This window comes from Elgaria multicarinata, chromosome 1 (assembly GCF_023053635.1).
Source record: "Elgaria multicarinata webbii isolate HBS135686 ecotype San Diego chromosome 1, rElgMul1.1.pri, whole genome shotgun sequence".
Lineage (NCBI taxonomy): Eukaryota > Metazoa > Chordata > Lepidosauria > Squamata > Anguidae > Elgaria > Elgaria multicarinata.
Window position 1 is genome coordinate 145,858,067 of NC_086171.1, and position 12,028 is coordinate 145,870,094.

General features: G+C 45.2%; 1 protein-coding gene across 1 annotated transcript; it reads right to left on the reverse strand.

Moving 5' to 3' along the window:
* Window positions 1–318: 318 nt before the first annotated feature.
* Window positions 319–9,794, reverse strand: BSND (barttin CLCNK type accessory subunit beta). Its single transcript, XM_063118188.1, has 4 exons — window positions 9,614–9,794; window positions 8,413–8,507; window positions 6,019–6,276; window positions 319–1,043 (listed from the first exon to the last, which is right to left on the reverse strand). Exons 1-4 carry the CDS (start codon window positions 9,788–9,790, stop codon window positions 614–616), a joined length of 960 nt encoding a protein of 319 aa, XP_062974258.1. The 5' UTR covers window positions 9,791–9,794; the 3' UTR covers window positions 319–613.
* Window positions 9,795–12,028: the final 2,234 nt, after the last annotated feature.

A 12,028-nucleotide genomic window follows, 5' to 3' on the forward strand; every position in this document is an offset into this window, starting at 1 on the left:
AGTCACAGGTCAGACAGGCTTGGTGGTATACATACTGTATACATATTTTATTCCATGATGTAGATGATAGAAGAGAGAGAGAGAGAGAGAGAGAGAGAGAGAGAATGGATGGATGGATGGATGGATGGATGGATGGATGGATGGATGGATGGATGGGATGGATAGACAGACAGACAGACAGACAGACAGACAGACAGACAGACAGACAGACAGACAGACACACTCACTCACTCCGGAAGAGGATACAAATTGCCTTAAACTGCACTGTGTGTCTCTGGAATAAATCTTATTCAATAAGACAAACATTCACACACATACAAACAATCCAATTTCCTCTTGGATTGTGAATACACACATCCCCCTCTTCTTTCTCTTATTCTACTACTTTGGTTGTATTCTTTATTCTTCTCAGACGTCTCCCTTCAAATCCCCAGAGAACAGGACAACATGACCACTGCTTGGGATCCCTTTCCTCTCACCTCCTGGAGTTTAAAACTGAGGCTCAGGAGTTGTTGACTTGATTGGTTGAGCCCCCTTCACGTAACTCTTCATTTGTCTTGGTTATGGAACCCCGTGACAATGTTGGGTCCTTTACCTATCCCATTCCCCATTTTTAGGCCTTGGTCTTTTGGTTGGAGACAGCATCCACAGATGTGAGGGTTTCCCCTGGTCCCTCTTTTATCCCATAGTACATATCGTCGTCTTCCACCTTCTGTATGGCTCCGTGTTCCAATTCCCCAGCTCCTGCCATAGAAAAGGTACTATCTCCTGCTGTGGAAGGAACAGAGCAATGGCTTTGGATGGAGGCCGTTGTCTTTTCATCGCTCCGATCCTGACCTTCAACTGTCAGAGAATCAATCAAGGCAAAATCTTCATAGCAAGGAAGTTTGAATCTGAGCTGACTTTCTGTTGAATTCACAAGATTTGGGTCATCCTTCCACCTTTGTAGAAATGGGCTGTTGGGAGTAGATCTCACTGAAGAGGTGTCCACTTCCTCTTGGAGAGAAGCTAATGGAGCTCGACTTGGAACCCTCTCAGACTGGCTGGAATTAAACATCAAAAAAAGAACTTTGAAGATTCATTGAAGGACATGGTTTCCAAAGTTGGTCATTGAGCTGTTTTATGTTTCAACTGGGATGTTTACAGTAAATCAAGCTGGGTGGATGCTAGGCTTTCACCAGGATATTCTTGCTTCTGGTATGGCCAGTTTTTGTTTTTATTAATTTGGTTTCGTGGACTAGATTAAATTTTGTTGACCATGCTAGTGCAATGTCAACATTTTGATTTGCCAGCAATGAGAGAGCCTTTAAGTAGAGGCCACAATAACACTGGATAATATGGCCATATTGGGTTTAAGCTGATGAAAAGCTAAAGCACTTTTTACATTTACCTCAGCTGACAGCCAAAGAAACGTTTTGCTGTTTCATCACTCCCTCTGCTACTCTTTCAGCCTGAAAGCCAAATTCCATTTCGGGGCTGTATTTTAGCCGTGCGCAGGGCCAAAGGCAAAAGGAGCAGGGCCAAACTTCCTAAAACGACCAGCCCATTTTCGCATGACGCTCTTACCACCAATAACTCAGCCTTAGGAGAGGCATTTTCAAAGTGAAGAAAAACTGCACAGAAGCAGGGAAACCACCCTACTATTGGTGGTTCAGGGAAGGGGTAAAGCCAAGGGGAAGGATGTGTGGCCTTCTGGGGAACCTTGGAGGGGAAGACTGGGAACCCCAGAGGGCCAAATGTCCCCCCCCCCCGCTGCCCGGAGGTTCTGCACCCCTGTTCTACTACGATGGGAACTTGAGTTGATCAACAGGTTAGATCCATGTATTCTAGACCTTTTTGCTCATTTAAATGGTGCTTTGAATTATTTATACAAATATACAAATTCTGTGGAGGACAGATGCCATCTCATGTCCCTTGGATCAGGGACACGATAGTTCACAACTGGAAATAGGGATATCTTTTGCGTATTTACAGCATCTCCCAAAATACTCATACACACAAAGTCATTTTTTCTAAGATGATATCCATCAGCCTTGCCCAACCTGATGCCCCCCCCTCAATGTGTTGGACTGCAACACCCATCATTTCCAACCAGAATGACCATACTGGCTGGGAATAACGGGGCTTGCTGATCAAAACATTGGGAGGATATCAGGTTGGGGATGGCTGGTCTGCATCATCTAAAAACAAAGTATCCTTTTAAACTTCTGAAATGCTGTTTATATGCATATACAATCTTATGTGGATTTAATTAATCAATGATTATGCCTACAATCAACTAATATTCCTTTAATTCAGTGACAGTTCTATCTTCTACCTTTGGAAAGTTTACTCTGTCACTTGTTAGTCTTTCTGCTGATTTTTTTTTTTTAAAAAAAAACATATTTCATTGTTTTCATTAACTTTCTGTTTTGTAGCCTGAGAACTAGCCAGAACCATCATCCACTTTGGGCCAAAAAGGAAATTGAATTCCAAGCTATAGCAGGCTTTATATCCACACAGCAATCACTGAAGGTGGAACTTAAAGCTAATATGTTAGACTCTACCCTGAATGATGCTTCATTTTGCTTGATAAAAAAAGTTTCAGTGAAATCGTGCACATTGTGAAGCCAGTGGCTAGTCCAAGAAAATATCTCGCTGATCTCTCTTCACTGTGACTGTAAACCTGTATCTGGGCTGCACTACTTCAGATTACAGGTAGGGGCTCACATGATGGAATGCTCCCCAATGGTGGTGGGGAGCATTTATATATAGAGAAAATTAGTATGTGAGGCAAAAGACTAGAACTTTTCTCCCTTATATCTATCTGCAGAGATATTTAGAGCATGTCTAGACATGGCGATATCCTGGGGATTGTCCCGGGATCGTCCCTGTGCGTCCACATGACGCACAGGGGATCCCAGGAGCAGGGAGGGATGATTTATTTATTTATTTATTTATTTATTTATTTATTTATTTATTTGAGGATTTTTATGCCGCCATTCAGCCAAAAAAGGCTCTCACGGCGGCTTACAAAAGTATTTCTTGACAGTCCCTGCCCACAGGCTTACAATCTAAAAGACATGACACAAAAGGAAAGGGGATTGGAAGGGAGGAGGAGGAGGGGGGAAAGGAAAGCAAATTCAGGCACTACAATCTTAGTTGCAAAGTTACAGTTGACAGCAGGAGGGAGGGGGCTCTCAGCTGGAGCTGGACCCAGGCATGGTGGAGAGGTGCCTGGCTGCTGCTTCCTCCCTCACTGGTGGCCTCTGCAGAGACAGTTGGTAGCAGGAGGGACGGGGGCTCTGAGCTGGAGCTGGAACCAGGCACGGTGGAGAGGTGCCTGGCTGCTGCTTCCTCCCTCACTGGTGGCCTCTGCAGAGACAGTTGGTAGCAGGAGGGACGGGCTCTCAGCTGGAGCTGGACCCAGGCACGGTGGAGAGGTGCCTGGCTGCTGCTTCCTCCCTCCCTTTCCCCAGGATATCGCCCTGCCCTTTAATCCCGGCTTTTCCCGTGGTCTCGGGATGATCCTGAGACCGCGGGACGTGTGGTCGTCTGTCCCGGTTTCATCCTGGATCCTCACGAGTAACTGCAAGGAGCCGGGCACGGAGCACCATGCCCATTGGGGGTGAGGCAGGGTGAGCGGGAGGTTGTTGTTGTTGTTGTTGTTTTAAAAAAACACCTCATTTTTCATAGGAGCCCTCCTGCGCTCTTTTTTTATTAAAAAACAAAAACAAAACGGCGGGCGCAACGTCCTCTTCCTCCCAAGACGCCACATGCCTCGTGTAGACTGAAGGGGAGGATCTCGTGATCATATTGCGAGATCTTCCCCTTCCACCCCCCTCGTCTAGCCATGCCCTTATTTGCACGGAGAAACATTCAGTGATGTGAATGAAATGGTATAACCCCGACACAAGTTTGCCTCCAAGGAGAAATAGGCCTGTTTTTCTAGTTCCAAAAGAGTTATGTTCCACCATTGCTTTCAGTCATCATTTACTCACAAAAATCTTAAACATGAAGAAAGAAAGAAACTCTCTTGTTTGTAGTTCCACCCAATTTTACCACCAGCGCTCCTTGATTTTTGGAGTGCACTAGTGTCACCAACGCCATCCTCAATTTCTCACATCGCTCTGCAATCTCTTTGCTATAAAGACAGGGAAGAGTTTCTAATCTGCTGCAGGTTATTTTCAGTTAGGTGTGCCAGGTCGATTTTTTAAAAAAAGTGTGGACAAGTAGTTTTCTACGCCTGAAAAATCTCACTATCACTTGAGTTTCAATCTTGTATCCAAAGACATTAATCAGTGTTGCCTGCAAAGTCAGTGCACGCCTGCTTGTCTTTGTAACTAGTTGTGACTGGGACGTCTCTTTGCATAAATAAATGCTCCCTTAATAGATGAGATTACTCTAGATTTGTATCTTTCCTCCAGGATATGAATATCCTACTGCAGCCTTTTCCTAACCTGGTGCCCTCAAGATGTGTTGGATTACAACTCCCACAGTGCTGTCCCATGTTGGCTGGGGATGATGGCATTGTAGTACAACAACACATCTGGAGGGCACCAGATTGCGAGAGGCTGCTCTATGATATGTCAGAGAATACATATCTGGGCCTTCAGTACATAAGAACAAAAGAAGAGCCCTGCTGGATCGGACCAAGGGTCCATCTGGTCCAGCACTCTGTTCACACAGTGGCCAACCAGCCATCGGCCAGGGATGAACAAGCAGGACATGGTGCAATAGCACCCTCCCACCCATGTTCCCCAGCAACTGGTGCACACAGGCTTACTGCCTCGGATACTGGAGATAGCACTGGAGATAGTACCAAAGAGAAATATTTTCTTTGTATTTTAAAAAATAACAGATCCAAGGCCTTGCATACAACTTCTGGGCTCACTTGGGAGACATTTTAATTTCTGGCCGAAGCCGGAGAGACACAGAAATTGCTGCTGCTGCTGCTGCTGCTGTACTGCAACAAACCCTTAGAGAGATGGACAGGGTAAAATCAAATGCAGTTAAAGCTTGTGTGGTTTCCTATTGAATTAGAAGAATCCAGAGGTTGCATAGTTCTAAAATGAGAGGACTTTTTTGTGATTCTAGAGACCTGCTATAATCAAAGGTTTAGCTAGATATGACAAATCAGGGGGCTTTCTAGATGCTCTGGAAGACGCTGGTGACGCTGCTTCGGTTATATGATGCAACAGCCACCTCAAAGCCATTGCAGGGCTTTCCAGAGAAGCTCCGCATTTTAAAAGCCAAGAGCTTATCCTGAGGTGAACATGGCCTTCTGCCACCTAATCTCGCTCCATCCTCGATGCCGAGGCATTTCCAGGCGGAAAGCGACCCCTGATTGGTCACTGTTCACCCGGGTAAAGAGCAGGGGGCGGGCCAGCGAGGCGAATGGCCGCCGGAATGCCCAGCGCTGCTTTCAGCATGGGGATTAGCTGCCGCATCTCACAGCAGCAAAAGCACCAGGGCTGGAAGAAGTGGTGGCAACCCGGTGCCAACAAGGCAATCCCCTGCATGGGAAACTCCGGTACCTTGTCTGAAGTTTCAGTTCTACCCCAGCTTCTTTTCTAAAGATTGTGCTATATGCAAATATAGTGGATGAAGTAAGGGGTGGCCATTATGTTTTACAGAACCCTGGCATTTTGAACTAAGGCTGTAAAAGAAGCAGACGGTCACTCACTGGGGGTCTGGTGAACTTTTTTAATTGGTTGTTGATTTTCGTCCCCATGGCTATGAATCTCTGGGAGTCTCCAGAGTGTCTAACAGAAATAACTGAGAGGAAAAGTATCCATCAAGTGTTAAGCGGTGTACAATGTAAACCAACCCATTGGAAACTGGTGGCTCTGAAATGAGTGGGGTGGTGAATCCATTCCTGGTTTCAGTCAGAACCAGACAGAACTCTAAAGGAGCTATCCAAGATGTGAAGTGTTCTGACTGGTTCTGACTGAAACCTGGAGCGGATTCACTGCTCCACTGATGTTGGAGCCACCAGCCTCCACAGCCCAATGGCAAATCGTAAGAGCTACTACTTACCAGCCCAAGCTTGTTCCTTTCTTCTGGGATGCTAGATCCTTGTAGGTACCTGTGTCACTCTCTGAATCCCTGTGGACCTCTGCTTTGGCCTGTACAATAGGTTGGATACATTCTCCTGCCCCAACTGGTGGGACTGGAATAGGCAGAACTCCCAAGCACTCTGCAGCACCTGCCGCCTTCATTTGGATCTGTTCATAGGATGGGAGGCTTTTCTCATAGACATCCGCTTCTTTCTGGCTGGTGTAGGGTGCCTGCGAACTGTGACAATACAGGAGGAGGTGTGATCCCATTTCACGAGGTTTGTTAGCATCTTCTTTTATTATTTATTGATTGATTGATTTGTGGCATTTATATCCCATCTTTTTTTTCCTCCAGGGAACCCAAGGCAGCGTACATAATCCTCCTCCTCTCTATGTTATCCTCACAACAACAACCCTGTGAGGTAGGTTGGGCTGAGAGTCTATGACTGGCCCAAAATAACCCAGAGGGTTTCCATGACTGAGTGAGGACTAGAACCCGGATCTCCCAACTTCCAGTCCAACACTTTAGCCACTACACCACACTGGCTCCTCCTCCTTCCACAAGTTGTGGAAGGAGGAGGAATCTAGTTATTTGCTGATTCAGAAATCTGGGGAACTTCAGGGCACCTGATACTTTTCTGGTCAACTTGACTTCAGCTTAAGTTTAAAAGTTGCATTACCTTGGCAGGATCTACACTACTGCTTATAATGATTTATAATGGTTATGGCAACTGTTCAGGCCCAGGACACATTACATATACAGTTTTCATACCGTTTTAAAAGTGTTATATCCTGCTTGGTGTAGATCAGCCCCTTGCAGTTTGTTTCTGGATTGGAGTTCTCAGAACTACTTCTGGTAACCTGTCCTCCGTTCCCACCTAGCTGATTGGGGGAATGTAACATGCAGAACTCAGCATTCTATTCCCTTCAGGTGACCACTTACTCAACTCCAGAAAAGAGGAAATAGGACACAGACTTGCATAATATTTCCATATGTTAATGCATATATGTAGATGCAATTCAGGAATAATTACTATAATTTAAATAGAATACAATATATCTCACCACAGTGGTGGAAGATTCGTGGCCTGCTTGGGCTGCTGTCCAGGTGCTCACTGTTACAAATGGGCAACGTTATGAAGCCTACTCTAGCTCGTTAGGGCTCTTGATCTTTAAAGTGGAACTTGGACTGGAGAGCCTTTCAAACAGAGGACAGTCCTCTGAAAGTAGGACACATGCCACTGAGCTATGCTCCCTCCCATTTTATGGAAATTGCTCCTCTGAGTGAGGCCTTCATTTGAAGGAGAAGATGATCCAGTTCTCACAACATGCTGGGCTCACTGTGAGTTGCCCCCGATGAGCTGCGGTCTATGCTGGGAGACATTTTAAATATGCAACCCCCGATTGTGGTGATCAGGGAAGCTGTTGTATCATGCAATCCAGACACTGTGGATTATTTTAGGGTTAAACAACCCTTGCATAACCCTGTTACAAACAGTGGCTGGGGTTTGCACAACACGGCAACCCCCCGATTGCCCCCATCAAGGGTTGCTTATGCAAAATGGTGCCCAGCCTGCACCATTGTTCATCAGGGGTTGAATAACCCATGGTGAGCCCAGCATGTCGTGCCGTGCGAACTGCCATTGAATTGGAGGTTGGAGCTAGGCCATTCACCAATATTTTGGAACTCAGAACAAGTCATTCAGTAGTGATCCTTCTCCTTTCTCAACTGGAGTCCAAATATTTGTTGAAATTACCCACTGTGTTGGGACTGAGTGAACCACTAGTCCACAGTCAAACCAAACTGAACTGTGATGTGCCTTCTCAGGCATACAAAGACATGTAGCCTACTGGTTTTATGACAACTTGCCAAACTCTTGCACTGTTCAGAGGTACTGATTTAAGAAAGATTGATTGGGGTGCAGGGAGGGACATTTGTGAATGAAATAGAAGCAGGAATGGACTGGCCCATATACATCTTTGGGGCTAGCTCACTATGATAAGCCTCCAGGACTTAAGTCAGGGAGAGTTGCTTTCTGCATCTCATAAGAGTAGGCTGTATGGCAGGCTTTGGAAGCTAGGAAAAAATCATGGCTTCTACATGTGGTCCATAGCTGGTCAACAATCCATGGTTTGTTTGCAGGGATGGGATCCGAAACAAGAACAAAACAGATTTCCACAAACCATGCCATGGCATAGCTTAATGTGAAAATATGTTGTGCACAGCTCAGTGCTTCGTGCCAGAGATGCCAAACATTGACCTTGTCCCTCTGAGGAACACACTTTATATACTGTGTACTGGTTGGTGTTCTAATTAAAAAGAAAATTACAAACTGCTGAGTTGAAGCTTAGAGACTTGGTTCCTCCGACATACCTGTTCTTCTCAGGAATATCATTTTCAGCAGACAAAGCAGCAGGCTTCTTTACAAGGAAAGTCTCAGACTCTGTGTCAACAGAAACAACTCTGACCTGGGGTAGAAAATGGGAACGTTAGGGGAAGTGGCTTCCCTGAACACAGAGGGGGAAACTGCCTATCGAGAGATGAATATGCACAGGGTGACCCTATGGAAAGGAGGACAGGGCTCCTGTATCTTTAACAGTCATATAGAAAAGGGAATTTCAACAGGTGATACCATGCAGCACCTGGTGAAATTCCCTCTTCATCACAACAGTTAAAGCTGCAGGAGCCCTGCTCTCTTAGAATGACCAGATACAAAAGAGGGCAGGGCTCCTGCAGCTTTAACTGTTGTGATAAAGAGAAAATTTCAGTAGGTGGTGCATGCATACAAATGACACCTGCTCAAATTCCCCTTTCTATACAACTGTTAAAGATACAGGAGCCCTGACCGCCTTTACATATGATCACCCTAATATGCACATAACTTTACACTTTTAGAAGCTTTCACTTCCACATGCAGGGGCGGCATCAGGGGGCAGCATTATTGGGCACCAGCCAAGGCCCATGTGCCTGCAGGGGACCCAATGCCAATCCTCAGAGGCTCCTGGTCCTGCTACACTTCCCGCCGTCTCTCTCTCTCTCTCTCTCTCTCTCTCTCTCTCTCTCTCACACACACACACACACACACACACACACAGACACACACTGCTGCTCCAATCAAATTTTTTTTGCTTTTACATCCTGAACTACATGTTCAGTCAAATTCTAGATTTTCAGGAGGCAGCCGTGACCCCAGCAGATGAGCCAAGGCCTCCCTGTGTTTGTCTTCCTACATTTGTCTTTGCCGCAAATGATTCTTCCCACAGTTTCCACTGCATTATGCGCCACCACTACTAACAGCTCCTGTGGATGAGCATCATCATCCTTGTGGCAACTGTAAGGAAATCGATGTGCAATGTTATTATCCATTGGGCAGATACTAACGCCTATATTTAACTACTTTATGAGCAAATAAGTTTGTCTTCATGCTTCTCAATAGGCTAGTGGGCTCTGTGAAGAACTAGAAACACAATCTCTTCCATGCAAGAGTCCAGAGATAGTCTTCACTAGCTTGAGTTGTACACACACTCACACACACACACACTGCAGTTGTTTAAGAAACAAAATTGCTCCCTACCTTTGGGTAGCACTGGCACATGCTCCAAATGATGCCCACGGCTATGATCAAGATCCCCAGGGTGCAGAAGGTGATGTAGATATGGGGCTTCTCCACACTCATGATGAACATGCCAATCATCACCAGAAAGAATCCCAGGACAATGAGTCCGTAGCGAAAGGTTTTATCTTCAGCCATCGGAATCCACATGCACTCCGGGCAGGGAAATTTTAAAAAATCAAGCTAATTTCTAAGGCGAACTCATTCATGGAAAGAACTTGCACTGGAAACTTGATGGTGTAGGGGTGAGTCCGAGAAGGCTGGGCAGCCCTTCACCTGTCCCTGACCCAGAAAGCAATCTTCACCCAGGCACACGGCAAGGAGCTGCCTCAGAGGCGGCAAGGGGACAATAGTCAGCTGCACCTTCGGACCAGTCCTGCCCAGGTCTGAGCTAGCCAGTTTTTAATGGGTTTGTAATGAATGCAAACAAGATATTTAAATTCACACTCGAGGAACACTGCCCAGGGACGCTGTAGGATAACCTTCCCCCTAGGCATAGGCAGGGAGTGCTTCACCAAGGGGGTGTGGACAGGAGGTTTTAGGACCCGCCTAGAGGCACAGCCCAGTTGCCAGGTTTCTTCAGAGGGTGGCTAGTGAGCTGGGGAAACGTACAGACCCTGCTGCGAGCCAAGTGGGGATGAACTGCTTCATATTTCAGTCCTGTCCACAGGGAAGGGCCGTAGCTCAGTGGTAGAGCACAAGCTTTCCACAACCGAGGTCCCAGGTTCAATCCTCTGCTGGTAGGGTTGGAAAAACTCCTGCCTGACATCCTGCTTTGAGCTGCTGTCAGCCAGTGAGGACCATACCCGGCGGGGTGTTGCTCTGACTCAGGATAACGCAGTTCCTACATTAACTGTCAGATGACTCCCCAGCTGTAAAAATGGCTTCCTTCTTTGTACTGTACTGTCCAATGATGACATGGCCTGCAGTGTGTGTGTGTGTGTGTGATTGTACTGATTTATTATTTATCATTTAAACTATCTCTTAACTGCCTGTCATGCAGACATGCAAAAATGTAGATGATCAAAATATTCACACAAACATGCAAATGTCAGAAGACAATGGCAGAGTCTCCAGGCCTTGGAGAATGAAGCTGGGTCTCTGGAAGGGAGGAGTTGTGTTCTTCCAATCCGTGAACATCAGGTCAACTCAGCGGCAAGGGCCATGCTTTGATCCGGCCTCACTCGGGTCTCCCCAATGCAGCTGTATCACTTTCACAGAAGCAAATGCTGCTAACTGAGCTGTCTGGGAGAAACTCAATATATAGCCCAGCCTAGTGCTCTCCAGATATGTGGGGCTGGGGAAGATGGATATAGCCTACCGTGGAGATGAGTAGTTCGCTATTAAATTATCGTCATTGCTCCACCCTTCAAGCTTTGCTATCACAACCATTTGTAACAGATTTTTTTAAAGCTATTGTTGATCATTTAACTAGCTTTAATAGTCTGTTAAACATGGCTATAGGGTGGATGTTTTCCTCCATGTATCCAAAATAAGCTTGCGTTTTTAGTGATGATTCTCACAGTCCTGCATCAGTCTGTTATGAATTTTTTTCTACTAGATTAATTAAACTAAGGATTTAATGCAATCATCCAGATTCTCTTTCCCAGCTGCCAGTCAAATCAGAAATTATTTTTATTTATTTATTTATTAATGTTCCAATGATTTTGAATGGTGGGGGCAAGGATCAACACATTCAGAGGTCTCCTAGCATCATCATCATCATCATCATCATCATCATCATCAAAATTTATTTCTTACCTGCCTCTCCATTTTGATCAAGGTGGGGAACAACAGTAAATATAAAATACATAAAACTGTATTAAAACATAATATACATTGTTAAAACATCCTAAAAGCTTGCCTGGGTTTGGGCCCTTTCTCCTCGGTGGTTAAAAATATTTCCAGAGTTCTCTTATTCTTTCATTCCCCACTCCTCCACCCCAATCTTTAAAACTCTTTCAGTTTTATAAAAGCAAAAAGTTTGGAGGTGGGCTGCCATCTAGTGGGCTTTTTACACAACTACAACCATTAAAGGCACTGCTGGGTGCAGAGGAAAAGCAACCTCATGGAAACTTGAATTGAAAACTTTCAGAAACAGAAGTTGTTCATAAATGATTGTGTTCATATATCTAAAATTTCTCTCCCAAATCTTTCATCTCATTTTTCCAGATTTTCAAGTATATATATGCACCCTTCTATTTGATTAGCAACCCACAGTCAGAAAAGAACATCACCTGACATGGTTCAACCATATATTTATGGTTCATATTGCGCAGGCTTTCACTTTAATTACTATCCTGCAATGAAAATTTTTGTTTGTTTGTTTATTACTTTTGTAATCCACCCAATAACTAAAATTCTCTGGGCAGATTA

Coding starts and splice junctions, on each gene's coding strand:
- BSND (XM_063118188.1), bottom strand. CDS start 9,790: ATGGCTGAAGATAAAACCTTTCGCTACGGACTCATTGTCCTGGGATTC. Junction 8,508..9,613: donor TGTGCCAGTGCTACCCAAAG/GTAGGGAGCAAT, acceptor TTTCTACCCCAG/GTCAGAGTTGTTTCTGTTGA. Junction 1,044..6,018: donor AAAGGAACAAGCTTGGGCTG/GTAAGTAGTAGC, acceptor GTTTAATTCCAG/CCAGTCTGAGAGGGTTCCAA.